Source organism: Oreochromis aureus, linkage group 5 (genome assembly GCF_013358895.1).
Source record: "Oreochromis aureus strain Israel breed Guangdong linkage group 5, ZZ_aureus, whole genome shotgun sequence".
NCBI classification, from domain to species: Eukaryota; Metazoa; Chordata; class Actinopteri; order Cichliformes; family Cichlidae; genus Oreochromis; species Oreochromis aureus.
In genome coordinates, this window is record NC_052946.1 from 15,640,332 (window position 1) to 15,661,446 (window position 21,115).

General features: G+C 38.5%; 1 protein-coding gene across 5 annotated transcripts in view; it reads left to right on the forward strand.

Annotated features, from left to right (window-relative positions):
• camk1b (calcium/calmodulin-dependent protein kinase Ib) overlaps positions 1-21,115 on the forward strand; it is a 43,777-nt gene extending 22,662 nt beyond the window's left edge. For all 5 annotated transcript variants that reach the window (XM_039612427.1, XM_039612426.1, XM_031747722.2 and 2 more), the window contains 10 exons: positions 5,874-6,005; positions 13,937-14,011; positions 15,099-15,237; positions 15,452-15,578; positions 15,803-15,878; positions 16,231-16,343; positions 17,309-17,387; positions 17,602-17,689; positions 17,959-18,067; positions 18,158-21,115. In XM_039612427.1, the coding sequence (XP_039468361.1) occupies positions 5,874-6,005; positions 13,937-14,011; positions 15,099-15,237; positions 15,452-15,578; positions 15,803-15,878; positions 16,231-16,343; positions 17,309-17,387; positions 17,602-17,689; positions 17,959-18,067; positions 18,158-18,258 (1,039 nt within the window). In that variant the 3' untranslated portion in view covers positions 18,259-21,115. The remainder of the gene's footprint in view (positions 1-5,873; positions 6,006-13,936; positions 14,012-15,098; positions 15,238-15,451; positions 15,579-15,802; positions 15,879-16,230; positions 16,344-17,308; positions 17,388-17,601; positions 17,690-17,958; positions 18,068-18,157) is intronic.

A 21,115-nucleotide genomic window follows, 5' to 3' on the forward strand; every position in this document is an offset into this window, starting at 1 on the left:
AGTCAGAAAATATCTTTTGTTGATGGTTCCTTGGTGTCTCATGAACAGATCAGATGGCTAAATGTAAATTGTTAGTGTTTCCCATATTTCGATTTACAGTTACAGAAATATTTGGGTAGTAACCTAGAGAGGACAGAGGAATCATGGGATTGCTGTCTGTCTGCCATCACCATTCAGAGACTGACAACAGTACACACTTCAGGAGCAATGTTTGTCTTTTGGTGAATTGATGAGTTCACTCTAGCCAGTAGCTCCCTATGTTGCTCATAGCTCTAGATTTAGCTGTTTGCTTTTCTTGGTTTGGTTATGTAATATTCCTTCACTGAACTGTAGTGTGGATTGTACTAAGGTATTACACTAAAAAACATTGTTTAGCCATGGTGCTGGTCTTTGGTGCACTTTGTCAATATCAGTAGGTTATATTTTAAACCATTTACAAGTAAATAAATCTTTTTCATTTCACTTGTGACATTTGTGATACAGTATGTGTATGGTTTAATACTGCAGATGTATAACTAAACGCTGAGAGCAGAATGCAAACATACTCTTCGCTGTTCCACACCAATACAATGCTCTGTTATGATGGTCTTTTAAAGGCAGAAAAGGTTTGGACGGTAATCTGGAAGCTTCTGAATTTATGTGATCTTTACTTACTAATTTTTACTTGCTCGGGAAACTACTGTGTTAGGTGTAGTATAATATTAGAATATAGTATAGGAAAAACTTTCAGTTTGAGTTAAAATATGCCAAAAATTAACCCATCGTATTGGAAATGTACCCTTATGCCAAGTGCTCTTATATATGTGTTCATATGTGATGAGTTGGAAGTGAGAGATGTATTTTGCTATATCAAGGCGCCAGTGACAAAGGAGGCACAGTGCATAATTTTGAGATATCAGCCATCTGTAAATGGTAGTTTTGATCAGGTGATTCAAAGCAATAGGCTGTAAACACAACATAGGCAACATTATTTACTCATGAGGTAGATGTGGCTAATGTAGGCTAAATTCTGGCAGTTTTTGTGTGATGTTGCTGACAGACAGACAAATATTTTTCACTGTCTCAGACTTGTCTCTTTGCCTTGGTGGAGAAAAAAATGGTCATTATAGAATTTAAATTAGTCTCTCTTTAGGGTTATATGACCACATTTTACCGATGTGTTGTGTCTGTGTGCTGTGTTGTTATATGTAAATCGAGAGAGATTGTGGTTTGATTGTGCTGTTCTTCATGTTTGGGAGGCCCACAGAGCAAAGATGGTCTTTTTATGTTTCAGGTCCAGTTTCACAGTAGGGTATCTCTCAGCTCTGATTGGGCCAGATGGTCCTTCCCTATGTCTCTCTGACCTTTCCACAGTTACAGTTTTGTCATCTGTTTACATACCTTCTTGACCAACTTCTCAGCGGGACAGACGGCAGAATTGCTGTGAGTTTGAGAAATAAGCAATTGTCGTTTTCCATGGCAGATAGTCAGGGAAGATTAGTATTCTCAAAACGTCACTGCCACATAAGAAATACTTCCTTGTTGATTTTCTCTTTTTAATGTGTCCTTTGCAGAGTTGATTTTAATCGGCATATGTGCATCATCACTGACACTTACTTTATATAATACAACAGTAACAAAATAAAAAAGGTGTTGTCATCAGAATAGAAGAAACAGAGGGGTCTGCTGACATTTGACCATTTATGATGAGTAAAATTAATAATAAAACAACTCAGCGTCTTATTCAAACATTTGGGTGGGGTGTAAAACCGATAGAGAGTTTATGCAAATATTTAAAGTGTGTGAGGCCTAATTGTGTACAGGTCTTTTCTATATTTGACTATATACAATATGTATATATTGAAGCCACTGTGTAAAGTATTTACACAGTGTTTTTCTGAGAAATGCCCTACTGTTTGTGTAGTGGCAAGCTAGTCCTCATTAAGGGCTTAGCAGCTAATAGCTGTCCAGTCGTACCATGTCTGCATGCCTGTGTGTGCGTGAGGGTGAGGGGACTGAGTGTTTCCTGTTTCTGGACACAGTTCCCATGGTGCCGATTAGAACGTCCTGTTTGGAACGGGAACAGCTCTGTAAACACGCTTGTTTACCTTATAATCCAACTGAAACCTTGGTTAGGATTAACCTTCAGCAAACTCACAACACCACGCTACACCCACGACACAGCTATCCTTTCTATATTCTTTATGTTTTTTTAGCCGACACACAGAAAGTGGCAGACACACCAAATAATACTCAGATAATTTACTGTAAAACAGTTGTATAACAACAGTACTTGAGGGTTGCTGCTACAGTCTCATTTGTTTGGCATCTCCTGTGTCGTGACAAGTGTAGAAGCCATTTGGCTGAACTCTTGTCTGCTTCTTCTGTTTTTATTAAATAGTGATCATCAAGGCTGCTGCTCAGTAAAAGTGTCCCTTTAAAGGTGAAAGAGCAAGGACCAACGCAGTGAAGGACTGTTTCCTGATATTCAGATAATAAGGAAGTAATTTTGGGAACTGCATGAAAACAATGACCAGTCTTATTTTGTGATGGGAAGTCAGGAGCATAAAAGGTTTTTTTCTTTTGATGGCAAAATGTGGTTAAATATAAATATCAAGTTATTTTAAATATTCAAGTCAGGCAAATATACATCAGCATTATTTCACATGGCAAAATGATTATACAGTTTTTATCTTGCAAAACAAATAAAATCCCCCCTCGAATATCTGTAGTCAAAGACCGTTTCTGTGAACCACTGTTTGACACTTCCCAAGAGCCCTTTTGGTTTGTCAGTGGAAGCATGGAGAATGTCAGCTAAATTCTCCAGATGCTGCAGAGGAATTTGCAGCAGTGACAACCTCCTCCACAGAGCTGGATTTCTGCCAAAGCTGATGGCCTTCCTGCACAAGTTTTAGTTTCTTGTTGACACGTGACCACGAAGCCTCACTCACAGGGTAACTGTTAGTCTTATCAAGATCTGGGTTCGGGGTTCTTTGAGTTTTGTAGTTAACATCACCAGAGACCTGCATGAGGGTCACTCTGCATAAAGTTTGTGGAAGAATCCATTGCATAACATGCTTATATATCTAAGCTCAACTACTGTTCGTTTGCTATCTTTACTAATTTTGCTTGACAACTAAAAAAATAAATAAATTGTAAGCCCTCTATCTGTGTATTCAATTTCTTTAAATGTAAGCAGGAAGCAAGCAGTTTCACTGTAGTTATTTTGTAAGGAAGCCATTGCCAGTGTTATCCAGTGTGCACCACTGCATGTCATGACTTGAAATATCACAATGTCATGCATGGCAGTGCGTATTTCAGTAGTAGTAGCAAAATGGAAACCCAATTTTTGAGTTTGTTATGCTGATCATGGGCTGTATTTCACTATGAAAATACATTTCAAAAGCAAAAAACACAAACAACTCTTATAAGATACTGCAAAAAATCCAAACACAAACGCTGAGCCAAAATAGGACTGCAGGGGACATCTATCACTGCTCAGTGCACTCGACCTTTGCCAACACAGTTTCCCTTTATGGAAAATCCTGATATAACTCAGGAGCCATAAATAACATTAGACAAAATCAACCTTTCTTTCAAGAATTTATTTATTTTATTTAAAATTAAAATTTGAATTATGAATGTAAATGTGATTCGCAGGATTTTTTTTTTTCTAGGATTACTTTACAGAGAAGAGAGAGTTGCTTGTTTTTCAGGTGTTGCTGGTATGAAAACATTAAGTCTTCATGTTTGGGAGTAATAATGAATCTGTAAATCTCCAGACTGAATGCTTGTCCTTCCTTTTCTCTCTACACAAAAGACTGTCTGGAACCAGAGAGATAACAACCGATTCCACTTTTGATTTGAGTTCTTATCGTACCATTGGTTTTAAGAAAACGGAGTCATGTTTGAACATGCTGTTGGCAGCTAATACTGAAATTATCATAGATTTAAAAAAACAAAACAAAAACAAAAAACAAGCAATGTTCACTGTCAGTGTCTGTTGTAGTGTGAATTACTGTGTGAGTTATTTCAAGCTATGTGAACTTTCCTGTAAAACTACACATTTACCAGAATTCAGATTTTCTTCAGGTGAGATATAAAAATTCCAATTTTTGTTTTTTGTGTGTAATGGCTTGCCTGACACGCCTACCTGAAGAATGTTGGATAAAACCATTATTTTTATTGTTCTAAACATTTTCACTCTTTATATAAATAGTTTTAATATAATAGTTTACTTGCTGTTTAGCATTGTGCTGTGTTTAAATGGACTTTATAAATAAACTGACTGAGAGTGATGACCTCGTGCAATAAGACTTTTGGAAGAACCACCATTGCAAAAATTCATAAAAATCAGTGAGAATGACCCAGCGAATTCAAGCATGAGAGTATCAAAAGCTTTGAAATTAATAAATTTGCCGGTGTTACACATTGCAGTAAGAAATGTATTCACTTGGTGTTTGTAATTTATACAAACAGGATGATGTTGTGTTCATATGCTTGCTCAAAACATTCAGATTCATCCAACATTAGCACTTAGTAGAAAACCAAATATATACCCGACACTACCCAGTTCACAGTGTCATAATCCCAACAGTCCATCCTATGTGTTGTAAACACAGCATAAGGTCATGGGTATGGGATGCACAGATGTTAAGCTTTAGGGCTAATTACCAGGATTGTTATGTGCCATAGTGGTCTTTCCATCTGTTTTTTTTGTTTGTTTGTTTTTTGTTTTTCCCTAAAAAGCCTCTGTAATGTAGGTGTATGGGGGGGAAAAAAAGTAAAAATCAGGAAGACCCTAGTTTTTCATGAAAGCCCTTCCTTTTATTTATTGTGGTATGTGAAGTACAGCTTTATATATGGTAGATTGATTAGTAGACTAAACAAATCAGTAATCAGAAGACCTTCTGCTGTAGGGAGAGTGTTATGTCATTTTAATGTTACCAATATTTTTTCCTTTAGTTTTGCTTATTTATTTATTTTATTTTATTAAAATAATCACAGTTTGAAACAGTAAGTTACATTACACATGAAGAAACTAAAACGTTGCATTGAAGCTACCGTGACCTTGTTTCTGTTGTATTGCAGTGTCAAAGCCTATCATTGTGGCTCAGGATTTATAGCTATTGAACAGCACTGGAGCTGAGTCAGAACTCTTCGGGCTTTGGTCAAAATGCTCGAGGTCCACCTCCACTCTGAAATGGGTCATGGGAAAGTGCTATTATTCTTTTGCTACTCTGACTTCAGATGCTTTACTTGTTTTGATTTTCCTGGTTAGAGAAACCAAGAGAATAAAAAAGAAGTGTAAATGGCTGTTAGATTGGTGCATGCAGTACTTCAGCTAGTCAAAGCCTGGGTTCTTTACGTAAATGATGGTAAAAGGCAAAAGTTTTATGAAGCCTGCAAAAGGGGGAAAAAATTCTGTGGCTATTTTTTCCCCATTTATTGTTCATATGGACTTTCACATACACCATTATTCAATCTGTGACAATGTAAACTGTAGCATACAACTGATATACAGCATCACATGAGTCAGACTTAGAATCTTTTGGCCAGTATCAAAATTTGTCACTGAGATAAACCTCGATATTTAATACTGGTGCTTCCAACTCATCCCACCAGGTTGTAGTCTTTCCAAAACTTGACTCAGCACGCCAAAGACTTCGGGAGGCGGCTGATATTAAAAATAAACACAATCTGGCATCAGCAGGCTAAAATTTATATTAGCTTTTAGATGTTGGTAGCCAAGAATTACAAAAGTTAGACCAGTTTAACATCAGAGCTGGAGTTTCTTATTTTCTGCAGAGTGTCAGCGATGCATGTGAAGAGCTGAAGCCCCTGGGATAAATAAACTCAGGTCTAATAGACCGACTTGTGTGTTTGTGTTTCAGGGGGGCTTTCTCTGAGGTGGTCTTGGCTGAGGAGAAAAGGACTCAGAAATTGGTGGCCGTCAAGTGTATCCCCAAGAAGGCCTTAGAGGGCAAGGAAAACAGCATTGAGAATGAGATAGCAGTACTGCACAAGTAAGTGGACTTCTGTGTTTTGGTGAGTTGGCATTAATAGGCCCTATATGTCTTCATTTAAAGAAGTTTTCGAAACTACCAACTCCTTATTTTGAATGGAATTTGCTTGAAAACACGAGAGATCAGCAATTATTTATACAGAGAAGAGTAAATTGTTATTGTAAAAATCTGTATTTTGAAGCACTGCACATTACGTTAGGAAGATCTCCTGTCTGCGTTAGTGACGATGAGAGCAAATAACAAAAGATGTGGGTAAGAAGGTAGGCTGTGGCATTTAAATGTGCCAAAGTTTGGCAAAAAAACAAAAACAAAAATTAAAAAGAAATCACCCACTCCATTACACCACTACACACCTGAACCACTGATCCAAGGTGGGAAGGATCCATGCTTTCATAGTGTTTAAGCCAAATCCTGACCCAACCAACTGAAAGTGGCAGCAGAAATTAAGGGTCGTCAGACCAGGCAATACTATCCAATTTTAGTGAGCCTGTGTGAATTATAGCCTCAGTTTCCTGTTCTTAGCTGACACGATTAGCACCCAGTGTAGTCTCCTGCTGTTGTAGCCTGTTAAAGAGTCGTTTTACCCCTAATTACTCTAAAAATAGTCTTTATTTCTATTGATTTGGGGTTTCTCAGGTAGAAACAAGGATTGGGGTTCAATTGAGGTGTTCAAGTTAATTATTGTATATGAAGCAACTATTAATGTAATTGACATTATCTTTTGAGATCATGTTATGTTTCATGCCATCACACAAAATGAAGATTGACACCGATTTAAACCCCTGATGTTCAGCTTCTCCTGGCAGCAAACACATATTGTGTCATTTGCCCAGAAAACCGCTGCAAGTGGTTTTCTTTCTACCTGAGAAAGAGGAACAATGTTGAATATATTAAAGCAAGCAGCAGTTTCACTCTTTGCAGTTGTGAAGTTTTTCAAATGTACCTTTCTTTAGATGCAGGGAATTACAGGCCACAGTGAAAATGGCTCATCTACTTTCGGTCCCTAGTTATTTTTAGCGCTCTTGTTGCCTGGGTTACAGGAGACGAGGTGAGGTGAGGACGGAGGAATGAGCGTGTTGGGGTTTAGTTAACAGTCCAATTTTGACAAATGAGGTAAACTGAAGTAAACTTGGATTGCAGATCAGGCCTTGCTCTTTGTGAAGTTTGCATAGACTCGTACAGTGGTTTCATGAATCATTGTAACACCTCATCCCAGTACACAAAGTTGGGAACGGGGTCTGAGTGGGGGGAGTATTTAAACTGTTTATAAAATATGTTTCATGAAGCTGTACTAATATGTAGCATCTGGATAGAAGCATGCTGTTGTAATACTTGCAGAAGTTTGGCACACTTGCTAAAATAAGCAAGACCTTTACTGAAAAACACTTCTGGATGGCAGCATCCAGAAAATAAATATGTGAATCAGGAATTTCACTCCCAACTCCACCCCCCCCCCACCCCCCCCACAAAATTCAGGCATTCGTTTTTTTGTTTTTTGATATAACATGATCATGTAACGTTGAAATTTCAATGCTGTGTTGAGCTTATGAAGCGCAGATCTTCTGAAACACAGTGCAGTTCAAAACACCCACATAATGTGATCACAGCTAATTGAAGTTTTGGTGCGTTCGCCCAAAGTTCATTGTTAGTATATAGACCACACCGGGTGTCACTGCAAACTTCCAGAAAGTTTGAAAGTCAGCAGCAGCTGGACCAAGACCAGGAGCAGGAGCGGCAGCAGTAACCACAGCTCAGGACTCAGCAGAGATTGTAGGAACCTTTTGACAGCTGGGTTAGTGAAACTCATGGCACCCACAGTGCAACTGCTGATGCCACTGTAGAGGTCACTGATGATGGCATGAATAAGGTGTTGTTTATCCACACCTTTAGAGCTTGGCAAAAAATACCCGTGTATACCCACAGTAAGTGTGAAAAGATTTTTGCCACGTGTAGGGTGGTAATTTACAAAAAAGAACCCAACTCATCCACAAAACAGCTGAAAGACTAATATTTGTGAATAAAAATATTTACATAGACATTGTTAATTTTTCATTAGCATAATTAGCTACATTCGTTCCACTGTAGATGAAACATCTTCCATAAAGATTACTGAGGCCTACACTCTACACCAGGGGTGGGGAACTCCAGGCCTCAAGAGCCGGTGTCCTGCAGGATTTAAATGTGTCCTTGATCCAACACAGCTGATTCTAATAGCTAAATTACCTCCTCGACATGTCTTGAAGTTCTCCAGAGGCCTGGTAATGAACTAATCATATGATTCAGGTGTGTTGACCCAGGGTGATATCTAAAACCTGCAGGACACCGGCCCTTGAGGCCTGGAGTTCCCCACCTCTTCTCTACACCCTACCTACAAAGTAGGTGACATTGAAATTGTTGTCACAATAAACAAACATTTAATTGGTTTGTTTACATTTCACTGAATTTCAAAACAACGGAAACAACCACATGCATGTAAACTTAAAAGTAGGGATGGGTACCGGTGTCCGGTGCCATGATGGCACCGGTTCTGACATAAACGGTAGTAACCAGACCGAAAAGCAGCGCACATTTCGGTGCTTTATTTCGGTGCTTTTTTTTTTTTCTTGAGCCAATTCTAGCCAATCATTTTACGTTTCCGAGGAAAGTAGGCGGGCTCAGGTACGTACGTTCTTTTAGAGCAGAGCTACAGATTAAAAAAGACGAAGCGGTCAAAAGTCTGGCTGTACTTCACAGCAAAAGATGCAAACTCAGCAGCCTGCAACAAGTGCTTTAAGCTGATACTGTGATACTGTCAAAGGAGGTAACACCTCGAATCCGATGAAACACCTGGCAACGCATAGCGTTTTTTTTAAAGCCGAGAAATGCGCCGTGTTTGATAGCTTGCTGCGAGACCTCACACCGTGCACATCTACTGCGGGTGTGGTGCCTGTTATCGGACCCGGAGTTAGCAACAACCCCCCAAAACCCCGAAGAGTAGAGTCCTGGCCCCTAGCCCTGCCAGTGTAGCAGAAATGATGATGGCAGCAGCAGCCGTTCTTCTCTGAGTGAGTAGCTTCATGTTGTTCGTGTGTAATTCACATTGAGTACGCTAACCACATTATTACATTAATGCATGTAAGGTGAACTAGCAAACATCATCATAGCTACATGCGGCTGTCTTCTTGTTTGATGGCAGATACTCCCTTCACCCTGGCCAAAAAGGCTAAAATGACCAAAGAAAAAGTGGAAAACAGTTAAACATGAGAGGTTTTTGGACCAATTTTGTGTTTTTTCCATTGTTTAAGCACTGCTTCCAGCCAAGAGTGATACCATATATGCCCTACAGCTGCAGAAAAGGCTAACATTGTTATTTTTTTTTACAAAAAAACAGCTAAACATGAGAGGTTTTTGGACCAATTTTGTGTTCTCCATTCTTTAAGCACCGGTTTGAGCACCGTTTAAGCACCGGCACCGTTTCAAAAGTACCGGTTTGGCACCGGTATCGGATAAAACCTAAACGATACCCATCCCTACTTAAAAGGGGGGGAAGTAGTATTTGCTTACAGTCACAGCTTTGTCATTTAAGGTTCTTAAGGGTTTTTCTCCTTTTGTTGTATGGGCATTTCTTCAAAACATGTTCATAATTATTGATAGAGTGGTAGAAGTGTGCAACACTTTTCTCTATGGTCATTTAGAGAAGAAGAGCATTGTCAACCTGTGACAATAGCAAAACTGGCCAATAGGTGTCACTGTGGAGATGAGTGTCTCAAAACAGTTCTGACACAATTGCTTTGAATGTTTGCACAAAGCCTCACTTTACCCATCGTTAATGTGCACTTTGCGCTTTAGCTTGGAGAAGTCAGGATATCCGTGACTTTGATTGCAAAGACCACAGGAAGATTTTCTACTACGCTTTAGTCCATAAGCTCAGGCACACAATATGTGGCAGTGTTTCTTGATCCTGTTTATGAAAAACTGAGATTTATTTAAAGTTTATGTGTTTCCAAAGTTTGTGTGTGCAACTGTGAACCTTTTTCAGGTTCACTTTTTTTCTAGGATTTCCGTTTTATGTATAATAATATTATTCATTAAGTTTAATCATAATGAGTTATTTTTCTGGCTTTGAACCACTTTTGCTATCTTTTGTTGCTCCTTCCTAATTTTTTTTTAAAAAAAAGTGTTGCTTTTTTTTAAACACTTTGATATATTTCTGTATTATTTTCAACTAAATATAGGGTTTAAATCATTTTTAAATTATTGCATTCTGTTTTTATTTTTCAAAGCTTACTTATTTTTTTTTTAGAAACAGTGTTGTAGTTCATAAAATCACCAAAATAAAATTTCCACTGTTTAACTCAACCAGTCAAACAAGAATACAAAACTGATTATGTATGTAACCAGTGAAAACCAGTCTCACCATTGTGTTACACCTATAAGAGACTCTTTCTCTCCACATTTTACTCTCTGCCTTAATAAATACTTTAACAGCACAGTGGAACAACACTGAAACAGAGTAAACCTGCTGTTTGTTTATGACCGAGGGACACAGCTGTCGCATGAAATTGTTTTTTAAACAGTCAGCTGCCACGTTATGTGGCCACTCGGTATCTGCCTTCACTCCCTGTCAGGCCAAACCCAAACCCGTCATCCTCTATGGCTTTTGTTATTTCTCCCACTGTAAATGTATTGGTGTGTATTTAATGCTTGACACGTCTTACAATGAATTGTATAAAAGAGGTCAGTGTATTGAATATATGATCACCAAGCTAGTGTAGAAATACGTCTTTCCTGTTTCGCTTTTCTATTTTATCTTGCTAATAAATGTTACACGGGCTGTTCGTCTTTCCCCCATTCTATCTAGACCAAACATTTACTGAAGCACAGACATTTGTAAATACAGTGACTAATCGTACTCTCCGAATCACTTGTAGCTGTGCCAGTCAGAGGAATTTCTGTGAAGTCGCCCTCTTACTTTGTTTCAAATCTGGAAAGGTTTGCAGCAAAGCCTGAATATCATACCTTAAGCTTGTCTTTGGCTCCATCTCATTTAACACTGGACTGGACAGATAAGAAGGCTACAGATGTTTGTGTCAGACCACAAGCTTGTATCTGACACCTTTACTACAAAGTGAATTCACAAGATGAGGCATGCAGTGGGTGATGTGACTGTATATTCTGCTCAGTGTCACACAAGGAACCTTGTTGCCAGTAGAGTAGCTGCTTCCAACGCAGCAAAGTTGTGGAAGATTATAAAGTGATTATACAGTTCTGAAAATCAGAAGTTATTTAAAATGTTTTATTTGCATGTACATGAACTGAAGTAACTGCAAATTCAAATTCTCAGCTATAACTTAACTCTATAGCAGCATGTAAGGCAAAAACATGATGGGTAACAGATTAACAGTTCTGTTTTGGCGGCTTGTTTCTTTTCATTTGACTAATTGAATCTCTTCTGATCTGAAAAAAACATTATGTTTACAGTTTCTCTGGAAACACTTTAAAATTTTAATATGAGTTTTATAAGAACCATTCTTTCGTTTGTGGTTGGCCCACTCAGTGCTCTGGAAGAATACAATAAAATACAAAATCAAGAAAAAATTGAATTAATTTTTAACTTTAAAGTCTAAGACAGCAAAATCCAAAGGGTGGGTTAAATAAATCAATAAAAGATCAGCAGCATTTAAGAATCACTAGAATTTCCTGCTTTCTTACTTTCACTCTAATGTCAAGTTTGCTTCTTGCTCACTGCAAAGTTGGCAGCTCTGTTCTCTAATTTGCTGACTTTCTGTGATCCAAGCTCCTGTGAGACCCACGGGTGCTGACAGGGGTCAGCAGAGGACCGAACCCTAAATAGACACTTCAGCTTTCTGACAGTCACAATGACCCGTGTCCACCCGTAGGTTCATCGTCCACACAAGCACAGAATGTGTACTACATGTTGCAGACCTTATGTAATCGCGTGTGTGAAACTGCATGTGAGTCTTCACGTGTCCGTTTCTCGCTCCACACAGAGCTAAGCCGCTGAATGAAGGTGGATAAGACTCATTGCTGTAATCCAGCGTGAGCACAGGATGACGCATACATAGTTACCTTGGGTACATCTTAGACACATGGCTTTGTGTTGTCTTTGTCTTCCTGCCTTCAACTCGGTAACCTTCAAACACACACCTTAGACCAGGCACTGAGGTAACAAACACTCAGAGTGCATGATGAGAGAAAAGGAAAAATCAGAAAAGAATCAAAGCTGAAGTTAAAGGTAGCATTATGGGGCAATATTTTTATGAGTTGGTTCCTGTACCAGGAAAAAAACCTCTTCTCCTTGATATACAGTACTGTGAAAAAAGATTGAGTCACCCATATTTCTTTATATTTTACTCCTAAAATGGAACTAGGTGCAGTGATTTATTGAAACATGTGCAAACATCAGTGGAAACACAGCAAGACCAAAGACCAACCCAGAGTTTGTACAGACTTATGAGCTTGAAAGTAAATATTTGGCATGAGCACCTTTATTCTTTAACACAGTCTAATCTCTTTTAGGCAGCTTCCTTGTCATTTTTTTAAGTAAAGTTCAGGAATAGTTCTGCAAGCTTCTTGAAGGACATTCAAAGCTCTTCTTTGGATGTTGGCTGTCACATTTTGTCTCACCCAAGCTGATCCCACACTGCTTCAATAATGTTGAGGTCTGGGCTCTGTGGAAGCCAATCCATGACTGATAGTGATCCACTGTGTGTTTTTCTTTCCAGGTATGCTTTTACTGCATTCTCAGTAAAAGCATTGTAAGGTTGAACAATGAAGGTTGAACAATGAAGTCGTTACCAATCAGATGGTCTCCAGATGATATTGCATGTTCAATCAAAATCTCCAAACCATGACAGAACCTCAGCCGTATTTTAAACATGGCTTTTGATGCTCTCTCTTGTACCTCTTTTCTGACATCCTCCATAAATACTGACAACCATTTCAAGAAAATGTTTCACATTTGGATTCTTCACATTATCAGATTTTTGCGTTTTCATTTCAGTTCTTGTGTAATCTAGCATATGTCAGCCTTTCCTACTTGTTTCTCTTCCCCAAAAAATGTCTTCTTAACAGCCACCCTTTCACTGAGACCATTTCTGATGAGGCTTCAGTGAACAGTAGATGGAAAGACCAGCTATATCTCTCAGGTCCTGGGTCAGGTCTTAGTTTTTTTGTTTTTTCCTTTTTGCTTGAGGACATGGCTGTCAGACACTATTGATCTATTTTTGATTGTTGTTTTTTTTTTCTTTTTACACCTGCCATTTTTTTCTTTTGTCCTTCACTTCTTAAATTTTTCTTGATATGTTTTTTAAGGCCACGCTGACTATCAAACAGTGTTATGTATATATATTTTTTTCAGATTAAGTTGTATCCAAGTAATTTTAGAAACTAGGGACATACGGTAGACATTTAAAAAAAAAAAAAAAAAAAAAAAAAAGTGTCATCACCTAAACCTCAGGATAGAAAGAGCGTGTATTTTCCTTTGTTACATGACTGTAGATGTATGTGTTAGTAAATTACTTTTAACATATCCTCACTAAAAAAAACTAGCAGAAAGTTTGGTTAAAGTTATTTATTGACAGTAGCATTTGTATGAGACATACGTTTGACATATTGCAGGTGTGCTAACATTACACATTGGTTAGACAGAGATGTACAAGAGTAATCTTAATCTGATGAGCCCGTCTCGCACCTGTATCTGCAGACATGGGGCAGCAGAACAGTGGAAGCTCTGCTTAAACTGCTAAAATGCAATGAGTGTCCCACAAAAAACATGACAAATTATTATTTTGCTCTCTGCAAACAGCTCTTAGCAATAAATATTGGATAAAGATCACATGTAAAACCAGTTTTTTGCAAGTACTGCTTGAAGAACAGAATTAACAACTGAACTTCTCGCCTGCTTTTTCCTTTTTTTCCTCTCTTCACAGGATCAAACACACCAACATTGTATCTCTGGAAGACATATTTGAGAGTAAATCACACCTCTACCTTGTCATGCAACTGTGAGTATTCACATATGTGTGGGACTTTGTGATTTGTCTTTGCGTGCCTACTTGTGTTCTCTCCCACACATGGCTTGTCACATGCCATGAATTGCACCCTGCAACACATTCACACAGGGATGCAGCACGCACACACACACACAGACACAAGAAAACTCTGTACTTTGCCTACTCGTGAGCAACAGTGGGGAGTTTGCCCTCATACTAGCTGCCAGTCAGTGTCCCACCCACCTCAACTAGTGAAATGTCATAGCGAGAGAGGAAAAACAAAGGCAAGATGAGGATTAGAAAAAGGACTCCAGAAAATAGAAAACCTGTATTATTAATTTATTAATGACTGTAAAATTAGGGAAATGAAAAACACCAGCAAAGAGGGAAGATGCACATTTATCAGGGGAGAGAGTTTGAATTCCCTCATAATATTTTTGTGACCTTGAAATCCAGATGTTTGACCTCATTCATGGTTGTTCACTCTTTTATGTTTAGCTGCATCACTATCCTGTTCATTTTTATTTTACCTCTGCCAACTGATGTCAAACAGAGGCTGCACATATATGTGAAAATGTATGCAGGAATAGGAATGTATCATGGAGGGAACTGAATATGTGGGTAAAGTGACACAGGGACACTGGCCGAATGAGTTCAGCGACCCAGCTTTCCATGCATTGCTTGTCTAAACATCCATATCATCTCCTCTTTTCTTTCTTTAGCTGTTTGTAAGATGTTAAATTTCCTGTGCAGGTATTAGGTGTGTTAAAACAATCATCTTCATAATGTACTCGAAATTCCTTAGATAGAGTCATGTCGCCATCTAGTGGCAAAATATGAAGCAGACCTTGTCAGACTGACTGACTTTTTATAATTTTAGACTGAAAGCATTTTTTCCCATGTGGTTGTAAGAAAGTAACTTTATCTGAAGTAGTGGTTTATAACTAACTATAAAAGATTTTTATTTGCTGGAGTTAGCAGGGATTATTTTTTTATATCTCTCTTCTACACGTTTAAATTTCCATGCTTCCCTTCTATTTTTATTCCCCTTCTCACTGTTCTTTTCTTCTTTCTTACTTTATCCACGTTGAAAATACAGAGTGTCTGGTGGGGAACTCTTTGATCGTATCATAGAGAAGGGCTTCTACACAGAGAAAGATGCCAGTAAGCTCATTCAGCAGATCCTGGATGCTGTCAAATACCTCCACGACATGGGCATTGTGCACCGTGACCTCAAGGTGAATCAGGGACCAGAACTATGTTTGAAAAGATTGACCTTGTGTGACAAATGGTAGTGAATTTGAGTTTATTCTTGTAGGTTGTTGTCTCTCTTTTTTTGTTTTTTCACTACAACATAATGAGATATGGTTTCATTTTCATCAATGTCTTTGTGCTATGGGGGTTTATCTTGCATTTTATTTACGCTCTGTTCTGTTGTCCCTCCATCCAAAGCCAGAGAATCTGCTGTATTACAGCATGGATGAAGACTCCAAAATCATGATCAGTGACTTTGGTCTGTCAAAAATTGAGGGCTCTGGCAGTGTGATGTCAACAGCCTGTGGAACTCCTGGATATGTCGGTAAAGGAGTCATATACTAGAAATTTGTTTATAAAAAACAACTTTAGGCGTGTACACCACCTTTTTCTCAGATCTCAGCTTCATAACACAGTTTAGAGATCTCAGAGATGGTGTACTGTGTATGAAAAAGTAAGACACAAAGCATGCTAAACATGTATCAGACACTATGAAGGCTAAGTCTTGTTATATTGTGCCTAAATAGCTATGACCTTGTGTTTCCTCAGCCCCTGAAGTTTTGGCTCAGAAGCCCTACAGTAAAGCAGTGGACTGCTGGTCTATTGGTGTCATAGCATATATTCTGTGAGTACACCTTTTAGATGTATCTTTATACAAGATGAATCACTTCTGCAGAGATGCAATATTTTAACAGTCAAGTTTTGATAGGGATTAATCAGGATGCAGCATGTTTTGGATTCAGCAGCAGCAGTGTTAATTTTAACATTCAGCTAACAAGCAAAGGATTCATGGTTGGATCCCAGGAATATACACTAATCCCTTGGTCGTTGCATCAGGAAGGGCACCCAGCATTAAAATCTGCCAACTCAAAACAAGCAGAGCTACTAAAAAGGAGTGATTAAGGCTTTAGCATCACAGAAAAGCTGAAGCGTGTCTGTAAAGGGAAGTGTCAGCCTGTGCTGTCTCTGTGTTTCAGGTTGTGTGGTTATCCTCCCTTCTATGACGAGAATGATGCCAAACTGTTTGAACAGATCCTGAAAGCAGAATATGAGTTTGATTCTCCGTACTGGGACGATATCTCTGATTCAGGTACAGTACAGACATGGGACCTCTCACAAAGAGCTTTTTGGAACTGATACTTTTCAGGCTGATCACACTGGAAACTGTGATTAAAGAAGGAACACACCCTTTTAACAAAGTTTCCCAAATCACCAGAGGATCGTGTTCTGGGTGTGTATTGTGGAAACCATCAAATTAGTTCATTCTTTTTCTTTGAGGTCAGAAACATCCTCCTCTTTAAATCACTGATAGTTCTTTCTGGATTACACAGAAAGAGATGATCCACTAGAAATTTAGTAGAAATTTACTTCCTTTTTCTTATATTGTTACAGTCTCAGCCAGTGCTTGTCTGCATTTGTTATTTGGGATTGTACACTCCAGAGTGCTCACATGTCCTGGAAAAACTTCAAAAACTTTCTTTGATACGGTTTCTAGTCATTAAATCACACCTGGAAATTACATTAGATATTGCATTCCACAACCGGCAGGAAGAACATTGTAATTATTTTGTGTGTCTGCACACGTATCTGCTGATTTAAATGTTTTACTACAAGTATCTTTGCCAAATTCATAAAATATTACCTTGTGAATGAGTGGCATTTATCCAATAGTGAATATTGTGAACGGCGGTTTTGCACACCAATGTTGAATACTTCTCTCTGCAAAACACAGACCCTCACAGTGAGCAGAAAAATCTCTCACCTACCTGACACTCCATTTGACACCGAGTGCCAGACGGAGACTTGATCTTTTTGTTCCTTCCAAACCCTAAAGTTTACCCTGCAGGCATTTAACTCACAAGATCAGGCAATGATCAAATGTAAAAAAATATTCTTAGTTTTGACTCTTGGCTTCAAGTTAAAACACTGAAGTGTTATTGCATTAATAAGCTTAATCCAGTTTTAGACTGATGGTACAGGACGGTTATTAATCATTCATTAAACAGTTTTATGCAGTTGATAACGTTTAAAATATATATTTTTTTACCTTTTCAGCTAAAGATTTTATAGTACATCTGATGGAGAAAGATCCCAGCATACGTTACACTTGTGAGCAGGCTCTGCAGCACCCGTGGTATGCCTCCTTGTACACATAATTTTTCCAAAGAAGAATAATGTTGTTTTGCTAATGCAAATCTTCAATAATTCCACTTAAGTGATGTAAATATTGTAAGTGTTTGGACTGCATGTTGGTTAACTAGGTGTGACCATATCTGTAGAACAATGATTCCTATCCATTATGCACACAAATAAAACACACTTGCACTGAAAGCCATTTCCTTTGTCAGGATTGCTGGGGATACTGCGCTGGACAAGAACATTCACGAGTCTGTCAGTGCGCAGATTAAGAAGAATTTTGCTAAGAGCAAGTGGAAGGTAAGCAAGCCTCCCAGTTCTACTTACATGTTGCATTGTTCTTTTCATTTTTAGCATTAAAGGAGAGGACAGAGATTACAACTGGTCTGGTTTGCTATATTTTAAGTTAACTGTATTGGGCAATTAGAAAATGTAATTAGGGTTAGCGATTTCAGCTACAATGACTTGATCCTCGGAGGGTTAAATTGCCATCCAGATCCTAATTTGTCCAAAATTGGCAAGTAGATTCTCCTCCAATTTAAAGTTTCATTATTGCTTTTCCTCTGCAGCAAGCGTTCAACGCCACAGCAGTGGTTCGTCACATGAGGCGTCTCCAGCTCGGCACGGGACAAGAAGGAGCCAACCCAGCTCATCTGCTGATGCCGGGGGAAGATGCAGGTGGCTCCTCTTTTGCTGTGTGTAACATTATTCACCGTTTTTCATGTCAGGTAGATTCATTCCTCATATTGTCTGCTGTATCTCTCCCAGAGGCTTGCTGCGAGGGAGGGTGCTCCCAGAACGTCGACAGCGGAGTAGATGCTCTGTCCAACTGTCCAACATACCGCTGCCACCCGACCAGCAGGGTCTGATCCATACCTGCTCCACCTACCTGTCTAATTGATCCCAAGTCACTTTCCAATTTAAACTCCCTTGGTGGCACCAGAGGCGCTGTCTCCCCACTTATCTGGTTGCTGGACTACTGAGTCATTCCAACCTCTCGTCTGCAGGGGGAGCAAGCCAGCCCAGCCTGAAGAGGAAAGTCATAAACCCGGTTGAAAGTGGAGGAGGTGGAAGAATTGATGATAACGATGATGATGCACCACAGCGGGTGATTTTTGGGATGAGTTTAAAAGGGGGAGAGGATACCAAGGAAGGGGGGGAAGGCGAACTTTTCCATCAGCGTTTCTGGGGGGATTGTTTTTGCCGAAGCAGAACAGAGCTTGTTGGACACTGTTTTTAATTGTTGAGGTTTTTGTTTTTGTTTTTTTTAATTCAGTTCGTCTCATTGTTTGTTTTTATTGTTTTGTATATTTGTGTGTTCCTTCCTACTGTTAGACTTTGAAGTACAAATCCAGAAACAATATCTGCATGATCAGGAGAGAATTTCCCAATGCATGTTTTCCTGTTTTTAAAAACATACACTGTTTCAGTAATGCATCATCGCAGTACGAAACAAATGACGCAGTGCCAGAACGACGGAGCATTTCTGGCATTTTTTTTTTTGCAGCATTTGAAACAAAAACTGAGTCGAATCTTGTAATATTACAGAGCTGCATTCTGTGTCTTTAAGTCATGCTTTTAGACAATCAGCGACAGAATAGTTTATGCAATGAAAACTCCATTTATTTACTATGTAGCCTTTCTCGTGGTGATACAGTGTTTCCATGCAGTGGTTAGGAATTCTGAGAGGAAAAAGCTTCTCCATTTATCTTTTGTTCACATTTGTTTTTCAACCTTCAACCTCTTTAACCACTTGCACACAGGGATTTCTCTTTGTCTAAGGTGCCTTTAGGATATACACTATGATGGGTCTATTGGTGAGAGTTGTTGCAACAGAACCTCTTTCTGGAACTTCATATTTTGTACATGTTATACTTTGAGCTTTAAGATGTAGTTTTACGGTTAATTACTGTAAATTTAGACTGGATGCCTGAAGACAAAATGTAAGCTAATGATATTTTTCATTAATTGTTAATGAAAATAACATTAAACTCCTTACAATATGACAAGGTAAATCAACAACAAGGGACAGCTTTGACACTGGTGTTTACAAAGACCCACTTTACACCCATCAGTGCATTTTATGTAAGAATAAAAAGCAAATATTTCACATTTATTACATTCAGTTCCCTTTAAAAACCTACATGGACAAACAGAGTTTTATTGGTCCTTTTACTGGCTTTTATAATGAATCTTAGTATGTAAATGCTGGAGAATCTATAAATGTTCATTTATAGCGTGTTCATGTTGGTTGCTGCAGATGTTAAGGTGTTTTGTGTGCATTTAATTGGATATTCTGTACTTTTGCTTTGGGACCTGTTACAGTGACTGTCCTGTCCTGAGCTCAGGGCTCTCAAAAGCAGTAAAAGCGATGATCTCACTGCTCTCTGTCGTTGACTTTCAGCTGATCATTCTTGCTCATGTAATTTAGTGCTGGTTACATATGTTTGCATGATGTGGTTTGAAAATTGTAACAGTTTCTTAAATTGTACAGCCGCCATGAGATGAATGCAGATAAAAGGAAGACGTTTCTTTTTATTTGACAACAGTTTAATCCAAATCCTGTCATGCAAATGAGTAAAGAGCAAAGAAAAAAAAATAGTACTAACATTTCAACAGGTTCAAACGAGTTTAGTGTGCTGCTTCAAAAAATAATTTTTGAAATTTTCTGCATATAGTTGGGTTCGCATTGTACTGTATTTAGATGGTAAAAAAAAAAAAAGGCAAATTATTTTTTTCAGGAATTTGTTTGGGTTTTTTTGCGTGAATTGTTTGTATGTTTTGAGTTGTTTGTATGTCATGAAGCAGAGGAAAGCACCCACACGTGCAGACAGGCTAATTTTGGAGCAATCAATATTAAAACTGATCCTGTGCTAATGAAAACAACTCTAATTTGAGTCGTTGTTGGCCGTGTCTCCTTCAGACAGCTACAACACAATAAATAATAAAAGAAATTGATTTAAAATGTTCCTTCAAACCCTCCATATAAATATTCTTTTCTTTTAGATGCTCCTTTTAGGGGACACCACAGCAGATCACCTTGCTCTGTCTCACCCCGTCACTAGCATAACCCTCTGCATGTCCTCCTCCATTAAATTAAAAACTTAATACCCATAGAAAACATATTGCAAGAAAAATAAAATCTAGTGATGACGAGTAAGAAGATGGTTTGTTGTATTTAACATGCAAAAAAATACTAACAGAAGTCCCTGAAAGTTCTAATTTGATTCTCTGCTGAGGCAAGAAATTGAAATGTGCGAGGAAATTAAAGATTTTTACATCCAAGGGTAATAAAACACATGATGGGGAAATATAACCACATCAGATTACCTGCTCAGTCAGCCGTGTTTGTAGGAAAACTGCCGGAATGATATCGGGAACATGTAGGGAAAGGATGTGCTAATGACCTCACAGTTGGTTTCATGTGTTGCTACTGCTCTTGACAAATTTCATTTATATATTTTACAGCGCCCCAGTCTAAAGGAGCGAGACAGTCTTTCTCCTCTGACTAACAGCTTGTAGAGAATGACCAGTGTGTGGTGACAGTCTGTTCTGAGTATTTGTACCATAATTATGTTGCCTTTTAATAAATGCTGTTTTGGGCTGCAGTACCTACTGTATACACAGATGCAATGCATCGTGGGTTGTTGAAAAGTGACTATTGCTTAGTGTGAAAGCCAGTGATTTGTAAGGGAAGCATACATTAAAATCCTTGTCTATGCATTA